Source organism: Amia ocellicauda, chromosome 3 (assembly GCF_036373705.1).
Source record: "Amia ocellicauda isolate fAmiCal2 chromosome 3, fAmiCal2.hap1, whole genome shotgun sequence".
Lineage (NCBI taxonomy): Eukaryota > Metazoa > Chordata > Actinopteri > Amiiformes > Amiidae > Amia > Amia ocellicauda.
In genome coordinates, this window is record NC_089852.1 from 27686503 (window position 1) to 27705603 (window position 19101).

General features: G+C 47.4%; 1 protein-coding gene across 3 annotated transcripts; it reads right to left on the reverse strand.

Annotated features, from left to right (window-relative positions):
- Window positions 1-900: 900 nt before the first annotated feature.
- Window positions 901-9737, reverse strand: msl1a (MSL complex subunit 1a). 3 transcript variants are annotated; one of them, XM_066698785.1, is made up of 12 exons: window positions 9659-9737; window positions 9287-9428; window positions 9033-9161; window positions 8055-8921; window positions 6173-6393; window positions 5548-5894; window positions 4806-4870; window positions 4455-4522; window positions 4093-4217; window positions 3592-3664; window positions 2950-3011; window positions 901-1928 (listed from the first exon to the last, which is right to left on the reverse strand). In XM_066698785.1, coding segments are annotated over exons 4-12 (1656 nt in total). In that variant the 5' UTR covers window positions 8748-8921; window positions 9033-9161; window positions 9287-9428; window positions 9659-9737; the 3' UTR covers window positions 901-1926. The 3 variants fall into 3 exon arrangements, with proteins under 3 accessions (XP_066554882.1, XP_066554881.1, XP_066554880.1); XM_066698784.1 differs by lacking the exon at window positions 2950-3011; XM_066698783.1 differs by lacking the exon at window positions 901-1928 and having other exon boundaries at window positions 1979-3011.
- Window positions 9738-19101: the final 9364 nt, after the last annotated feature.

A 19101-nucleotide genomic window follows, 5' to 3' on the forward strand; every position in this document is an offset into this window, starting at 1 on the left:
AACCTGAATGGTATCAACACCTTAAACAGAGGAACATGCATTCAACAGGTACTCTTCCCTCCTGAAGATACAGTGACAGTGCTACAGCTATCAGACTATTTATATATATATATATATATATATATATATATATATATATATATATATATATTACATATATATATATATATATACACACACATTTATTTTCATCCATATCATTTTAATGGTGGTGTATTTTGTAACATGCTCCTCTTCTCTGGGTTTTATTTTTTCCAACAAACATAACAAGTGAGTAACTGATCTTACTGTATTTCACAATTTGATACCACAGACAGGAGAAACTGAACAGAACAAGTGTAAAAAAAATATATACTCTTTAAAAAATACAGGAGACCGAGAACTCAAGAGAGAGGGGGCGCTTATCTGGGTTTCCAGAGTTCCTTAGAACAAGTCTGTTGCTTTATTTTTTAGCTTTTAGTTTTAGGATCTTTCAAGGTACAGTGGTCAAACAAGATAAATATATATACATGAGCACTATAGTAACCCAGGCCATGAAACCCTGCAAGATTCTGTCACACTCAGAACGTTTTATTTTGAAAGGCTATTGCAACTGAATCCTTCGCCGTGTGAAACATTCATATCAAAAACCAGGATTCTCAGATTTTGGATTCTCCTTTGTAGAGTTTTAAAACCCCAAAATTTTATTCGAATTTTACTCCTACCCAGTTTCCCCATTCCTACTTGTGAAAGGTGAAGTATCCTTTCCCAGAACACACTGCAGCATTACATTTTACAGAGGGGTGCTGCTCAGGCTCCGGTCTGCATGCGTGTGTGTATGGTCCTACGGATGTACAGATCCACGTCACTGTACAGATTCCCCCCCACCCACCCACCCACCAACCAACCCACCCACCCACCACAAAAAAGGTGCAGAGTACTGAAATTATAATCCCCCTTTACATTCTATACACACACTTACACGGGTGCACCCTGTATTTTAACATGCACAAGAAACAAGCAGAAATAGAAGCTTCCGGGGGCAGAGGTCAGACCCCACATTCGCACACTAAGCGATCCGCTCATCCTCAGACCGGACCCCTGCGGCACACTGGGCACTGTGACGGCACGCCTCGGCAGCACTGCGATCGTGGAGGGCCGTGGTGGTGGGGTGTGGGGCTCTCGTTCTCAGGCTGCAACACGTGCAACAGCACCGCAGGAACAAGGAAGAGTCCGGAAGGAACAAAATCAGTCCCCCCCATAAAAAACAACAACCTTCTTCATACAACAGCGCTGCAGCACCACTCCAGAGCCGGACCCCCCAGTGGAGACCAAGGCTTCCAGCTGCCGCAGCACCACCAGTCTTTAGGAGTGAACCACCAGTATGGTTTTCCTTCTCAGGTCTTCCTACTTAAAGGAGATTTTAAAAACAGACAGTTCTATCTTGTTTGCTTTCTTGTTTAGATCTTTTCTTGCCCTTGCCCCCCAGGTCCACAGAGCAGCCTGCAGGCTCCTTGCTCTGGATTTGCCCCTGTGCCCCCCCAGTCACCCCACAGAGCAGGCCTGCCCACTGCCAATGCAGTGGGATCTCACAGGAACGCTACCAGTACCGTGCTACATCAGCAGAGCGGGGGCAAGGTGGTCTGCGTACGTCCGCCTCCCCCAACCCCTCCATCCTCGAAATCAAAATGTCTTTTGTTGTTTGTTTGCTTGCTTGCTTTTCGTCTCCCAGATCCTTTTGTCCATTGATAAGGATAGGTTTTAGTTCTCTACAAAAAAACAAAAACAAAAAAACATCCAATAAAACTAACCCCCCCCCCCACAAAAAAAAGGAACCCAGACGTCAGCGAGCGGGACATCACTTCCTGCAGGTCCGGTGAGGCGTCTGCTTCTTCTGCATCTCGATACGACAGCGGCTGCGCTCGTCCAGCCAGGGCAGCTCGAAGTTCCTGCGGGGGGACAGAGAGACGGAGACGATGTGGAGAGGGATGGGGGGGGGGGGGTGGGGGGGGGGCAGCACAGGAGAGATCTCGGCGGGCAGAGGCAAGGCAGACGTCTACACGGCTGGCGACATGACATACAGACACAGCCGAGAGAGGGAGACAGGAAGAATAACAACGAAAAAACCAAACACTCCCACAAGCCTGGTGCCTCTGGCGAGTATGTCAGAGTCCATGAGCACGGTCAGCCCAAAGCCCCCTGCTCTTTAACCCAACCGGCTCACGAGAATCAATCAAGGCAGGCTAGCATTCTTAGAAATACGGTTTCGTGTCAAAAGGATTGATCAGAGAACAGAATATTTAATTACAATAAAAATAGTGGGAGTAAAAGGCTTAGGGAGTATTTAGGTTTGGCTTTTTCTAGTTGTCATTTTAAAAGTATATGCACATCCTCTACTTCAATATGACTTTACTAGATGTCAGACATCCCTCTTGCATAAAAACATGAATGCAACTGCTTTTGTCTTCACGACAGATAATTATTACAGTCATAAAACTTAAAAAAAATTTAAGCCAAAGCACAGTTTTGTTCACATCTTGTGCCTACGGTCAAAGTTCATGAGGTGAAGCCAGCAGAGAGCATGTTTTCAAATGTTTCGTGGGGCTCTGGCCCTCCATGCCCTCCTGTGGGAAGACTATCTGAGAGACAGGCTCTTAGCAAGGGCTTTAGAACCGCATTAATGATCCTCACCAGCTGCCCCAGTGGCTCACTGCGATGTTCCGAAATGGGCCGCCGGTACCGGCTAACATACATGAGCATCTTTCAAGCACAAGCCGAGAGAGGCGTACAGGAATGACAAAGAAAAGGGAGACTCCTAGCTGTATCAGCCGGCACTCACAGCTGAAGAAGAGAGGCTAAGCATGTGTCTTTCTCCAACGCAAAGAATAGCTTTATTCAGTCGTTTAGACAAAGACCTGACCCTATTGCCCTCTGCAAAAACAAAATAAAAGTGTTGTGTATTGTACTTGCATTTTGAAGACAGCGCTTTCTGTGAAATTCTCACTCCCCCTTCTCCTGCACCTGGGTACCATCTTGAAATATATAAATTGCAAAGATGTAATGGCTCTGCTTGTGCCTCTCTCACACACACACACACACACACACACACACTGCAGCAGCTCAGTGGGATTAAAACTCACTGCTTCGGCCTCTGTACGTTTACTTTGGACAAAACATGATTAGTTTGTGACCAACCTCTGGATGGTGTGACAGGGATGTGCCTTGTATTGTTGGGACATGATTTTCTATTTATTCTACCACCACCCCTCCCTCCTCCTAGAACTAATTTTGTGGTTGCAGCAACTGTAGGCAGTACAAAGAGTTTCAGAACTGCTCCCATGCTATACGAGGCATTCACACATGCGGTGGCCTGCACTTGACACAATAGGGTGCGTGGTGGTAATTAAACAGGCCCTCGGTTTAACCTGCTGGCTTGCAAGACGTGAATTGATCTGAAGAGGTCTGAGTTTCCCAACAAACACTGGATAGGAGAGTCCCAGCTACACACAGCTGTGGAGGAAGTCCCCCCAGCAGGACAATAGGCATGGGGCGGGCCATGGTGACATCATCAATGGGAGTGGATGAAACAAAACAAAAAAACAGTGGACTTACTGTTGGGTCAGTTTGGGCAGCGGCCGTCCAAAAGCAACTACTGGCAGGAAGGGAGTGATCATCAGGGATTCCACTGGAGAAGAGAGACAGAGAAAGACATCAGGAGACTTTCCCCGAGTATAGGATGGTGTTTTCTTGTGTGCGTTTTGCTTGCTGTTCCAAGCAGTCTGCCGTGTTCAGGAACTCTTTCGATCCTGACGTCAGATTCCCTGAACCCAGGCGATGCCACCCAGCCCCATTCCCTGGGCCCTACTTTACAGCAGCCCTTGGCGCAGGGTGGCCCAGTCCTGATGCTGGAGGGCTGCAGTGCAGTCGCCTTCAGGTGTTGTGAAGGTGCTCAGGTGAAGCAAAACATCATCTTACTGGCATTACTCGGCCCGGAGAGTGGCGGCCATTTACATAGAGCTGGGGAGCCTTGCAGCACCAGGACTGGGGAGGAAGGGGGGGGTGGGGAGGGGAGAAGGGCAAGGACACCACGCCACGCCAGCATATCACCCGTACCGTCATCGGCGTCAGGGTAGAAGGACGAGACCTCGGGCTCGCTCTCCTGGATGCCCTTCTTCTTGTACATACGCTGCTGCAGCCGCTGGAACATGCGCTGCTCCCTGATCCGCTGGATGTCCCACCTGCACACAGAGGGGGGGGGGGGGGCGGGGGGTGGAAAGGGGGTAAAGAGAGAGAAGGGAAGGAAGGTGCAAAGGGAGGAGAATGTGCCGTGCCAGCAGGGAGGGAGGGAGAGAGAAATATTCAGGACTAATGTAGAAAAATCAAAGTTCACCCCACTGCCCACCACTTCTCCATTAATGCTTTTTTCAGTGGAGTCATTCTTCACCAGACCTTTACAGCACCCACCCCCTCCTCACCTTTTCCTCCTCTTCTCGTCCAACTCCAGTTTTGCGTGCCGCTTCAGAAACACGCCGTCGTCCAAATTCTAGTGGGTGGCAAAAGAAACAATTCCAGGAATCAGATGATGCTCCAGGTTGCTTTCACTGAGCAGTCTCTCTAAAACACTCACCGCCCAGATCGGCACACGAGGTCTTAATAGAGACAGCGTGCTGCCGTGTGCCAGCACTCCCGATCTCCAAAACTACTTCTCCATCGGGGTCACTATTTTTAAATAGAGTTTGCTGTTGAATGGCAGTCTCCCTGTGTCAAAAGCATCAGGTAAGTGGCAATGAAGGACAACGGTCTTGTCCTGCGCAGCTGGCTCTTACCTCGGGGATGTCCGACGCCATCGCATCTTTCAGGGGCTCCATGGTGTTCTCCCTCCAGGAAGGGACTGCAGACGGACACAGAGACAAGAAAGTGAACTACGCTCTCCCTGTCCGGGGGGCTGCCACAGCTTTTCCTTGACCAACACCACGGGTGTGCAAAGCCACTACTGACCGTCCAACACAGGCCAGAGGAACCAGAAAATGCACATCAACACAGCAAGAAAGGACCCAAGCAACCCAGATCAGTCCTTTACCTCACCGGACGTCACCGCCAACATTCAGCCGGTTAAAAGCACTTGCTTGGATGAGGTCCCCTACTTTTTTTTTTTTTTTAATTAACATCTGGAAGAGGACACACACCCAAAAGTAGCAGAGGTGCCAGCCAACAGAACGGAATCTCAGTTGAAAAGGAAAAATCTGCACACTAGTCAAGCATTCCAACATAAAAAAAAAAAAATGTAGGCAAAAAATACGAAACCCACCAACGTTCGGCTAAGACACATTCTATGAAAACCCCTTTTTTTATTCATTCGTTTTTTTTTTTTTTTTTTACTTAAATCACATGTCAGTCACAGAAGAGGCACAGACATAACCTCGAACACCGCTTCAAATCTGCAGTAAAATATCATAATACACGGCTGTAGTTTCCACAGCAAAGCATACGAGTCCCCCATTTCATTGGTTGTTTAAGCACCACAGGGTGCCGCCCAGTAGTTGTGTCATTGCCGTCGGTGATACTCACTGGCCACAATCTCCTCCTTCTTGGGCGATGTCTCTCGGAGGGGCGAGGGGGGCGGCTGGTGCCAGCGGCAGAGGTACATCTCCGTGGTGGCCATGTATGGCAGCTCCTCCATCTCCGCAGTGGCCGGCTGGGACTCCTCTTTGATGTGCAGGCCCTGGGAGCCCCCCCGAGAGAGTGTAGATGCATCACCCTGCAGCCGGCCACCCCCTGCCTTCTCAGGCGTCTCCTTGCTGCGCAGCTCCCGCTGGAACGGAGAGCCCGCCTCCAACTCGGACTCCTTCTGCGGGGAGAACTTTGACGACTTGCCCCGTGATTTGGGCGTCTTGGAGTCCAGAAAACAGAACTTTCTGATTTGAGGAAGCAGAACAAAAAAAAAAAAAAAAAAACTGATAAGGTCAGCTTGCTACTATTTCTTGATTGTATTTTATGATTTATGTTTTTCTTGTTTATAATTATGAAGCTTATTTTTAGTACACCTCAGCTCTAACTGAATGAACTATTTTAGTACACCAATTTGACCCTTCACCCCAGCAAGTTCCCTTAATCCAGGTATGGGCCCCAGCGGACTGCGGCCCTGGAGAAGCAGGGCCGAGGCCCTCACAGTGCGACTCCTGGTTGCCCGTACCGTTTATGGCCCTTGCCACCTCGGCCAAAGGGGAGGGGCTTGGCGCTGTGGATCTGGGGGCTCTCGGACCCTCCACCCTCAGGAAACTCCTCCCGCTCGAGTGTATCTTGCTCCGCCCCCCGGTCCTCGCAGTCCAGTGGCTGGAAGAGCCTCTGCTTGTCCCGGGAATCCTTCTTCACCAGCTGCATCCGCCTCTCCATGCGCTCGATGCGTGCCAACAACTGCATAGACACACACACACACACACACACCGGGCTTATTTCCACAAATCTCCATATCTCCACACAGGGAGCCTAATCTGAGTACAGGAGAAGAAAATAAGGAAAAATAAATAGCCAGGAAGTTATGTGGTGAGAAAGCATGCAGAAGATACAGGACGAGATCAGGCACATTTATCTTCTCTGGGCTTTATTTATTCTTTTAAACACAGATGAAGTGTTGTTTGTGAAGTTGCTCTTGGTGTGTCCGTCAGCTGCAGGGTGCCAGAGGCCAGATTTACAGCCACCCCTTATCTAAAGCACATTCCTTGGTATTTCCCCCTGCAGGTTTTTCACAGATCAGGAGAGTGCAGTGAAGCATGCAACAGCTATCAATCACTTGCTACTGGTTGCTCAATTTCAGTTGTAGCCTGTGTGGGGACACATTCCCAAAGCCTCTCCGTTTCAAATCAGGTCAACTCAGGCCAACCTGGTGAAAACAACTGCAATTCTCAGCTTTATACGAATGCTGAAGAACATTTCTCATAGGACAAACCCCTTCATTATATGATGAGGGAGCTGTATTGCTTAATAAAAAAAGTAATTATGGAAAAACCCACACTGTGCACATTGATTTACCACAATGTGGCCTGCAAGTTAGGAATTTCTTAATCACACAGAGCAACCTTGTAACCGCCAAGCCTAATCTGAGAATAATGCAGAAGAGAGACACCTCTAGCACCCGGCAGGGACACCCCAGACTGACACGTCTACCAATAAGAGAGGCAGCAGCAAGACTTTCACTTGGGAAGGATATGAGGAAAATAAATCGTGTTACAATACACATATATTATAATTATAACCTCTGCCACCATGAGCATGTTTGTGCATGTCGGGCACAGGGTTTAATCTGGAGTTTATCTATATATAAACATTCTTCACCATTACTTTACTGAAGAAGGAGGGCCACAGTGACGGTCTAAATACCCCCGCCTTCAGACTGAAGCCTGTTTAACTGCACCCCCCCCCCTCTGACTTCAAGAGCCAGGCTGGAAAAATACCGGAGAGACACCCACAAACAGAGCGACCGTTTCAAGAAAGACAGAGAGGAAGAAGAAAAACAAAATGAATGGACAAGAGAAGAAAAACTAGAATTCCAACTGCCAAGAATATATGAACTCCTCTCCCACAATATGAGCGTCAGATAAGCAGTGTACTGGGCGCCGTCCTGTCATTGTGACGCATCAGTCGCTGTCAAGGGCCAGGCTGACACGGAGGGAAGCCCTTTTCTGAAAACTGAGCCAGAAATGTGCTTCCCTGAGCCAGAGCAGCATGCAGCACAGCACGGCCAAAGCCTCCCGCACTGCACACCCGGGAGGGAAGTGGCATTGCTCAAGGCGCCCACAAACACCCAGCGACATGCGAGGAAGGCGTCTCAACAGCCCCGGTGACGTGTGTGGTGCCATTTAATAACATACGCTTTTATTGTTTTTATATGCAAATCAAAAGCAGGGTGTCATTGGAACTCGTTATACACCCTAGTCCATAGACAAGCTATCGATTCAACACAGCGTTGTCATAAGTCAATCACTATCGATGTCTTTACAGATCTGGCCGACTACAACTGCCCGGGGGGTTAATCGTGCTGTTCCTGCAATACACCTTTAAGTTAACCCTTTCCGTACCGTCTCCTTGTCGGCCTTGAGCTCGTCTATTTCCTTGTCCTTGGACTGTAGCTGCTGCTGCTGCTGCTCGATCAGGTCCAGTTGCAGCAGCAGGATCTGTCGGAGGCAGGTGGCCTGCGTGGGGCTGTGGCTGGGCACTTTCTTCACGTTCTTCCATTTGCCCTCCGAGCTCAGCTCCAGCGTGGCCGTGTTGAGCGCCCCGGCCGCCGGGGCCCCTCTGTCGGCCCCCTCGGCGACGGCGTCCCGCGAATTATTGTTGGCGTTCACCGCCGCCGGGTCGCTCTTGCCCATGCTGTTGCTCTGTCCGAAAAGGGTCTTGCTCTTTACAGGGGTGCCCTCGCCCCCCATCTGTCTCCCCGGGGCGGGCAAGGTCCCCAGGCTCATCCGGTTCTCCTCCTGCGACTTGCTCAGCCCAACCGCGACGGGGATCCGGGCTGCTTTACCGCCGTGGTTCTCCTTCAGTTTCTTGGTTTTGCTGGCGTGCTGCTGCTGCTGGACGCCGCTGTTGTGGATGTCGCCTAGGACGTCGTGTACGTCGCTCAGCACGTCGTGCACGTCGATGACGTAATCACAGGGCTCCCTCTTAACGCCGATGCTGGGGGTCCCACCGCACGCCTGCGCTCTCTCCAACTCGCTTTTCTCCGTGTCGAGCTTGTACCCACCACTGGCGAACACAGTGGATCTCATATTCATGGCTTACTACATTAACCACCCCTACACCATCCCAGCGCCCCCCGCCAGCCAGCCGGCCAGCCAGCCAGCGCCCCCACAGCCCGGTCTTGCCCGTCACACAGCGCCCCACTCCTCCCAGGAACACGCGTCTAATTTTGAAGATGGAGGGGGCAGTAACGTCAACCAGCTCTCGCCCTAGAGGAGAAAAAGACACACATTACAATAATCACGAATGCACAACACTGCTTTAAATAGATACACCGCCGCCACTACGGATAATCCGGAGGACTGGCCGCTCGGGCTTACCTCCCCATACGAGCTCGTCTGTTAGTGAATGACGCTGTATTTGGTATCTTGTCGCACGGTTTTAAATTCCGTCTACACGGCCTGGGCTCTGCGGGTCGAGCCCTCCATTTCGCCTCCTCTCGCCCGGATCTGCAGGGACACAACAGACGCAGCTCTTGTTAAGCCAGCACTTTCCGCCCGCCCGGGGAGAGAGAGGGTCTCCGCGGCGAGAAAGCACGCAAAAGCCAGACCTCGCCGTGCTGCCCAGCGCTTACCGCCTCGCCGCTGCTCGTCCTGGGAGCTAGCTTGTTCTTCTCCGGTGTGAAGTGCCTTTCTTTCTTTCTTTCTTTCTCTCTTTTTTTTAAATCACTGTGCGTAAGGACAGCCGAGTCCCGTCACTGCTCCTCCATTTTAGATCTGCAGTGGAGAGAGAGGACAAAAACAATAACACGCATTTCTATTGGCTCGCCATTCCTACACGAAACCAGCTAGCGGGGACAGAAGTGCGCCATTTCGAGGTCTGGAAGGCGCCTGTCGTGTTTTTCATTGGACGCGGGTGTCCCGGGTGAAGACTACGGCTTTTACTCGATGTTTTGTCCCCGTCCCCATTACCCCGTCCCCATTACCCCGTCCGCTCTCCAGCTCACCTCTCGCCTTCATTTCAGCTCTCGGCTGCTTGTTTAAAGCGCCTGCTCGCAGGGCGCATGCGCAGCTCTCCGCGCTCTGTTTCCGAGTTCAAGGTGATGGGTGACGTCACATAACTTGTTTTTTTCCCCCCTCTTTTAAATCTGCATTTTTATATATTAACTTAATTAAACTTAAAATAACCTTATTATATAGGCCTTTATTGTTTTTGTTTATTAAAGCAATACATATGTCTGTGGTAAAACATGACAAAGTGTAGTGTGATGCACTGAAACCCAGGTGATTAATGTAGCATGTTGGCTAAAGCACAATAATGTATATACTCTGGTAAAAACATGGTCAATTGGGTGTGGTGTACTGGTATAAACACATTACACATTAACATAGTGTTGCCTAGATCATTTTTTCTACCTCTAGGCCTACTTAGCTTTCATAGTAAGCAGCACAGTTTATATTGACATTATACTGCAACAAAATAAAATGAATGATGACAAATGCCTTTATTTTGCATTACAATAACATAAGAACATAAGAAAGTTTACAAACAAGAGGAGGCCATTCGCCCCATCATGCTCGTTTGGTGTCCATTAATATCTAAGTGATCCAAGGATCCTATCCAGTCTATTTTTAAATGTTCCCAAACTTTCAGCTTCAGCCACATCGCTGGGGAGTTTGTTCAGATTGTGACGCCTCTCTGTGTGAAGAAGTGTCTCCTGTTTTCCGTTTTGAATGCCTTGAAGCCCAATTTCCATTTGTGTCCCGGGTGCGTGTGTCCCTGCTGATCTGGAAAAGCTCCTCTGGTTTGATGTGGTCGATGCCTTTCATGATTTTGAAGACTTGGATCAAGTCCCCACGTAGTCTCCTCTGTTCCAGGGTGAAAAGGTTCAGGTCCTCAGTCTCTCAGTAGGACTTTCCCTTCAGACCTGGAATAAGTCTGGTTGCTCTCCTCTGAACTGCCTCTAGAGCAGCGATATCTTTCTTGAAGTGTGGAGCCCAGAACTGTCCACAGTATCCAGATGAGCTTTAACTAGTGCATTGTACAGTCTGAACATCACTGCCCTTGTAATGCAATTAAGTACAGTAATACATATCATACCTCCCTCCTTTCCCTATAAAGTAATGCATATTCTCCTATCCATTCCCTGCCTCAGCACTGGCCTTTGCAAGTGATTACAGAACACCCAAAACTGGAAAGCAAATACAGACTCAGCCCTTCTCACCCGTTATGCTCACCATGTTCTGGAGAGGTGGACCTCTGATAGTGTCTGTTTGTAAGGCAGAAACCCACACACACACGCACACACAGAACCACCAAGTGGAAAAATAATAAGCAGGTAAACTATATGGCCTAAAATTAGTATGGGACCCTTTTGTCCCCTACTGCAGGCCCCTGTCCCCTACCACAAGCTACTGATATCTACACTACTGTGACAAACTGACTGATAAATAAACCCACTGACTGGCTTGTCTGACTGATACCCTGACTCGCTGCCTGTGTGGCATATCCTTATCCTTAGTTTAGTCTGTATGTGGCCAAAGACAAAGTACTGTTCTCTTGCAGAATTATTCATTATTATTATTATTATTATTATTATTATTATTATTATTATTATTATTATTATTATTATTATTATTCAATAGCTAACTCCTCTCAAAGCTGTTGTGGTAGACAGATGAAACCAGTGATTCCACATCATACAAAGTAGGTTGCCTGATCTTTTTTTAATACAACAGAAGAGTGTATTTTTTAATACAGTAAATTACAGAACATTGTATCACAGTGCAGTGCATTATATCAGTTGATGGGCTTCTCTAGGGCAACAGCATAAACTTGCAACCACTAACTATGTCATAAAACCGATGCATCTGTCTCCGCGTTCAAAAAGCCTTTTTTTATCAATGCAAAATAACCCGTTGCTCAGTTGTGTGCAGTGCAGTGCAGTGGCGTAGCTCGGGCGAACAGGGGGAGCTGCTTCACAATGATCATCGCACAAACCCATTTTGTTATATAGTTAGTTCTACTGCACACTCGCCTTGCATTGCTGTATTTGACCTCGTTTTCTGGTGTCGCTGTTCACTGTATTCAATTATCAGTACATTGTGTGCTACATTTTTGTGAAGCCCGAGAACAATGTATTTGTTTGTAGTTTTTTGTACATTTATATTGCAACTCTTGACTTGAATTTGAGTCAAACAATAGTTACATACATACACATATACATAAAATCGTTTTTGTGCTGTGTGGTTGCAGATTTCGTAACTGCCTTGTACTGTACACACCCCTGTTCCGTCAGATTTGTGTTATGTAACAACCTTGTTTAAACGGAATATCAAGCCTGTGGTTTTTAAAAAAGGAGGGGAACTGAGACAAACAGATCTGACCGTCTGTAATCCATCTGTCAATTTGATGCTTTATGCCACCAAGATACAATATCTCGCTAGGACTGAGATACCGGTCGTGTATTTATAGACACGCAACGTCTGACACGGACACCGACACACCCCTGTGCTATATCTGTTGGCGTCTTCAGCATGCATTTTATTTTAAAACGTATCTTCTATTTATAAATGCAGTCTGTCGTGCACTTTAACCCTGACCTGGACGCGGCCGGTGTTCGGGGCCCCGCCGAGCTGTGGCCCCTGGGGAGCTGTTTTTACGTAATGTGCCGCGGAGGTGTGGAGAGCGGTGCACAACTGCTGTGTGTGTATTGGACAGGACTAGTACACTGTCGCTCCAGACGTACAGTTGTGTAGCGCTGTTGTGCACCAGCAAGGCAGTATAGTCAAACAAGCACATGCAGGCAACGGTAATAGACACCGGGTTATAGGCTTCAGGCTGGTCTGTTTCAGCTGCACCGTCTCACGCATTGCTGCTGTTTCTGATTCACCCAATGGCACAGCAGCAGCCAAAGCCAGGACCAGATGCAATATCAGATATAATCAGACGTGGCCTTAATTGAGATGAATACGTTTATATAAGAGGTAAGGCTCTGTATTACAATGGACAGAAGAAGAAAGAATTGCAGACGCATCAAATAAAAGCTTTTTCTTAACCACGAGAGGGCGCAATGAGCTAGCCGGACGCCAGCGCCTGACCCTCCGGGCCCAGGTGTGGATGCAAACAACGCCCAGGTAGTGAGATAATAGATTGATATATTGATGGGATTCAATCTTAATTTATTCGTGCAAGGTGAATCACGTGCCCACCAAAGTGCATTAAAATCACGTTGTGAGGAGTGGTTCTAGAAAAATCGAAAAGACTATACACCAATCAACCATAACATTATGACCACCTGCATAATATAGTGTAGGTCCCAAAACAGCCCTGACCCGTCGAGGCATGGACTCCACTAGACCTCTGAAGGTGTGCTGTGGTATCTGGCACCAAGACGTTAGCAGCAGATCCTTTAAGTCCTGTAAGTTGCGAGGTGGGGCCTCCATGGATCGGACTTGTTTGTCCAGCACATCCCACAGATGCTCGATTGGATTGAGATCTGGGGAATTTTGAGGCCAAGTCAACACCTTGAACTCGTGTTTCATCAGACCAGGCCACCTTCTTCCATTGCTCTGTGGTCCAGTTCTGATGCTCACGTGCCCATTGTAGGCGCTTTCGGCAGTGGACAGGGGTCAGCATGGGCACCCTGACTGGTCTGCGGCTACGCAGCCCCATACGCAACAAACTGCGATGCACTGTGTGTTCTGACACCTTTCTATCAGAACCAGCATTCACTTTTCCAGCAATTTGAGCTACAGTAGCTCGTCTGTTGGATCGGACCACACGGGCCAGCCTTCACTCCCCACATGCATCAATGAGCCTTCTATTCTGGACAGTATCAGTTTGTGTACGTATTATTATTCATAATATTATTAACTACACTGTATCAAAGGCCACAGGATATCACTTATCAGAAACTAAATAGCTCTCATTAAGTAATAAAGATTACACTCAAGAAGTCATGTGAACCATTGTGGTTTGGTGCTTGTAAAATCAAGCAAGTATGCCAAAGAACTTAAAAACGTAGTCAATATTTACTCTGCCTTCACAGAGGGAGGAAATTACTGTTTTGAGCTCGACATCTGTGCTTGATGTGGAACACCAAATGTGTGGGATGGTCACGGAATCTCCGGGGATCAGAGATCAAGCCCAGTTTAACAATCCCATTAGGAAGAGACTGGAGACATATTCAGATGTTCTACCTTCTTTATATACCGTTTTTTAAAGAAAATAGAAAATCACTTCATCCTCTCCTCTCTTGTCATCTCTCTTACGAAGATCTAAGTAACTGTAATGCATGTATCCAACACCAAAGACATCTGGATTGAATAGGACATATTAAATAAAAAAATAAAAAGCACAAAAAATAAAAAAGAATAAAATCCAAAATTAGGAAATAAGAAAGTGGGCAATGGCTTGGTAATGAAAAATTAGCACACAGGAATGTGAAGGTTAGAAAGAGTCTTAACACTACTTATGTTTTTGTACTTAGGTTTTGATACATTTCACATTAGCTAAGAGTTTTGGGTTCAGATGACTCAGACACGTCTGTTTCCAGATTGGGTGCAGCTTCATATTTTAGTGTTGGCAAGGTTTGGGCATCATCATCATTATGATAATAATATAATAATTCTGATGCGCATTACCTATGCTAATACAGGTAATGATTTCTCACAACATGACTTGGGGGAAGTAAAAACAGAAAGAAGGGAAATAAGTCAAAGAATGAGAGAGAGAGAGGGGGAAAGAGAGATTTGCTGTGGCATATCCCTGGCCAGAGCCCCTCACATGTCGCTGCAGCATCTCCTCGCAGTGTTTACAACGCGATCTGACTGGCGCTGCCCGCTGACTTGCTTTTTTTCCACGAAAACAGAGCCGAGCCCACACGGCGCTCACTATTTGAGTCTCTCCCAGCCCTGCACTGCCTCCAGCTCACATGGAGCAGCCATGTGACCGCTGCCATCCGCCGCAATGTTTCTCCCTGACGTCAGCCCTCTCTCACGCTCCCAGCCCGACAGTGCGGCGCGGCGCTCACATGGCGCACAGGGGGGTCTGCGACATCCACCCAACGACGACGGCGCGGCTGCGGCTGCCGAGTAAACCTGCCACTGAACAATGCATCACGTTATTTTATTACAGGAGACCCGCTGTGCACGTGTGTTGTGTTTGCTTCCTTGCCACTTCAATGTTACACGGTAATAAGAGCACCTTATCAGATGCACTGTTTCGCAGGAACGGTTGCATTATTTGCATAGCATGGTACAACCTTTATTAGTCTGATAATAAGCATCGTAACAACTTCAACCCGAAAGCCCCCAATCCATGCACACGTCAAAGCGTCTGTGTCCGTTAACGTTGTGCCCGATGATAAGATCGCTTTCTGCAAGGGTGGGTGGGTAACTGGGACCACCCCAGAGTGCTGAATGAGCTGGCTCTGGAGTGCGGTTTAGTCTCTGTTGCACTGATGCAAGCTGAAAGCAGCCACGGACAATAGAAAGCGGAGCTGTTTTTAAGCGCCGTGCCCACGGGGGTGTCGCAGCCCTGCACGTGCACACACCGTGATTAACGGCCGCCTCGGCCGTTAATCACGGTGTGTGCACGTGCAGGGATGCAGCCGGTTCTGCTCGGCGGGGAAACGACCGCGACTGGAGCCCGTGTGTTTCGGTACACAGATGCACGGCAGACGATGGGTCACGTACGGACACACGCACCGAATTGTGCATTCTGAAGTAGAACGTGCCCGGTTCGAAGAAGCGTTCCACGTTCTATTACGTTCCTCTCTCCGCCGCGGGCAGGGGCAGGGCTCCGCTAAGGCCGTTTTTTAAAAAATATATATATATTTCTCAAGTTTTGGATTCCTGACCCATAATGTGCGCCGCGCGTGCGCCCCCGCCCCTCTCCCGAGTCACGCGGACAGTGGGTTAGGGCCTCGCGGCGTGACCTACATTCGCAGCTGCGGGAGTTTACTAACACGTTCAAAAGCAGCACAAAGGTCCCTCTCTCCCTCTCTCTCCCTCTCTCTCTCATTTCCCAGACGGAATCTGCTGATCCCAGTGCTGTACTTCGTTTGGGAGATCTAAGAATAAACATGTTTACCAGTTCACCAGCAGGGCAGGAACTGCAAACTGAGATTTTGTAGAAAGAAACACATGCACAGCACAGCAGAGCACAACAACACAAAGTACAATTCCGGGAAAAGGGTCGTTCACTTTATTACATAATACAAGAAAAGTGTTCACATTACACTGACAGTCACGTACCTTCGCCGATACGCTGCAGTGTGTTGCACCGAATCGCTATTCAGACCTGCATGAACAGGCTGTGGTGCAGCCGTCTGGTCTGGACACACACACACACACACACACACACACACACACACACACACACACACACACACACACACACACACACACACACACACACACACACACACACACACACACACACACACCCGTGTGGACCGCAGCGCTGGCTCACAGGGCGCATCCAGTCCAGAGACGAGCCGCCCCCCGGGTCTGCACAGGCGAGTGTCTTGCAATTACAGGCGAAACTAGGTCAGACTGAGCAGGGCGCTCTTATCCGTTTATCGACTCGGTCTGGCGGCTGGTGGAGAATCTTATTCCATAGAGTGTCAAAACTTTGAATATGCTTTTATCTTATCATTACTAGCAACTATTTATGAATCAGTACTTTCTAGTGTCTAGTTGTTATTCTTATTATTAGTAGTACATAGGCTGTGGACTCTGGAGTAGAGGGTTGTGGGTTCAGTCCCCAGGTGGGGGGCACTGCTGGTATCCTTGACTCGAGCAAGGTACTTTACCTAGATTGCTCCAGTAAATGCCCAGCTGTATAAGTGGGTAAATGTAAAAAATAATGTAATATCTTGTAACAGTTGTAAGTCACCCTGGGTAAGGGTGTCTGCTAAGAAATTGGATAACATTAGATAGTTTAGTGGACGTCATCTTTCTTTGCAGTGTTACATTATTTTTCTATTTTAGCATAAAACATTATTATTATTATTATTATTATTATTATTATTATTATTATTATGTTGTTCATAAGTCAATGCCGGATCGAGGCTGCTCAGGCTGCACGCGGACAGTGACGGATGGGGATCCGCTCACGAGGACAGCCACGGGCTCCGGCTCGCGCTCACAGCCACAGTTAAGGTCGACATGGAAAATACTCACGAGAGTCAAAATTTATTTACTTATTTAAAGTTAATCTTTCACATGTTGCACGCACAAAAAAGTTATACACCATTATTCATTATTTTGTTCAACTCACTTACAGTACAACTTGTTATAAATGTGTAACCCGATTTTAATGACACATGTCCAGATTCCAACATGTTATTATTGTTGTTATAATTAAAATATCATTATGTGATATTATTATTATGAAAAATAATGATTTAACCTACATTTATTTGAAACAAAGTGTTCTCATTAGACCTTGGTCTTGTATAAATAACTCAGAGCAGTGTATCTGAAGTCTGCTTTAGTACTTTCAGGAATTGATTTAGGTTTGGGAGGCTGATGTATTAAGCTTTGCACAATCTAATCTTAAGAGATACAGAACTAGAGATCTAAGACGAGGGACAGGAGTGCAAAGGAGGTGGGATCAGCGAACGCCAATTAACAAAACCTCCAATAAGTCAAAGTATATATCCATAAACTAACCACTCCCCTAAGTAAATATTGATGTTTTTCTGTTTCGGTTAAATTTAGCTCAACGTACTCAAAAGAAAAGGCGTGTATCATAATCATTTAATGAGCTATAGAAAACGCACGGCGCCGCGGAGGTGCGGTTTGCAGCGGTGTTGTCGTGCGGGGCGCAATGTGCGGGGAGGGCTGTGATTGGCTGCGGTGCTGCGCTGTCCCGCCTGCACAAGCCGGTGCGACGCGTCTCACCAGCCCCACAAAAACACAGCACTACTGTCTAGTGCTGCAGAGCCAGGTAACGTGGGGCTGAAACGTGCCAGAGCTCTCCAACACCAAGACAAAGAAAATAAAAACACCTGCAATTCCAGCTCCCGCCACCCTCCTCCAAATTTAAACAAACAAAACGTTGCCAGCTACCCTAAAATCGACGTTGTTTTTCCCCATACAAAGTGATCTAAACAGTATACATAAACACCCATTAAATATAAATAAATAAGGGCGATGTTCTGGAATTGTATTTACAAAGCAAACTCTAGTGAGTTGTAAGAGCGCTTTGAGATGGCCGAATCATACACACGTATGTATTCTATTCTATCAACATCAACAATTATAAGAGCAATCATAATAATAATACGCACACTTCATGCTGTATCCTCTGAAGCGAAAACGTCACCATTGCCTACCCTCCACCCTCCAGGCGCACACATACACACAAACACCGGAAAAGAACAGAGGAGATTATCAGAGGTGACTATAAAATGGAGAGGAAGTAAACAGCAATTCAAATAAAGCAATCACGTTTATTTGTTTTCCGCAAACAGGTGGAGGAGCCCCATGTGTGCAAGACACGCAACGTCCACTCTGCCAGGTGCGAGCGATTGGTTGTTACTGTGTCCGATTCGATCAATGCAAGAAATAAAATAACACTTATGATTAAAAACGCCGTTGTTTGCAGTGGGCGATGGCTGCGCTCTGTTGCCTATCAAGGCCACATGCTATCTCGCTCATTGGCCAAGGAGACTGTGTTGATGCTCTCTATCAGTAACATGGTGCCAACTTGACAGCATGGCAGTCCAGGCTGCTATGGAAGGCGGCGTGTCTGTGCGTCTCTCACTGCAGTAGTTCACACTCTCTCTGCACCGTGCATGACTTGAGAGAGGAGTGTAAATGGCATGAACGTGAGATTGAGAGTAAGAAGAGGAGGGTGGGGGCGGATACTGACTGATCTGACTGAAATGGGTCAGAGAACAGGCTGACTTACTAACCGAACCCCGCTCTCACCCTTTGCACACACACACATTCACACACTTTTCTGTTCCACTTCTTGCTCTAGCTAGCAGAATACAGCATCGGTCAGGCAAGACTCCTGTCTCTATACAGTAGTTTTGATAGCTATATAGGCCTATGTATAAAAAATGAAGCCTGTGTTCTAGGTCCACCGGGACTGCTCGTGTAAAAATAGTTAAGGGCGATGAGACTGGCTACAGTTAAATGGAGCACTTAGTTCCTGATTGTTTCAGCTTAGATCCCAAATGGAAAGAAACCAAACGAGAAATATCTTATTTTAGGTTAAACGCAGTCGGTAAAGTTACACATGAGTAATGAACATTTATAGCGGTCTGAAACCCATCTGATCCATGTATAAAACGCGGATTGTCAGGCAAAAACATTTTAAAATAGATGGTATAACACTTTTTTTAGTCTCCGGAGACAATTAGTGGGTATAAGGTCATCGTTTAGTTAGGTCATCGTGTGGGTAAGTGATTGTGTCTTTAGGTCAACGTGT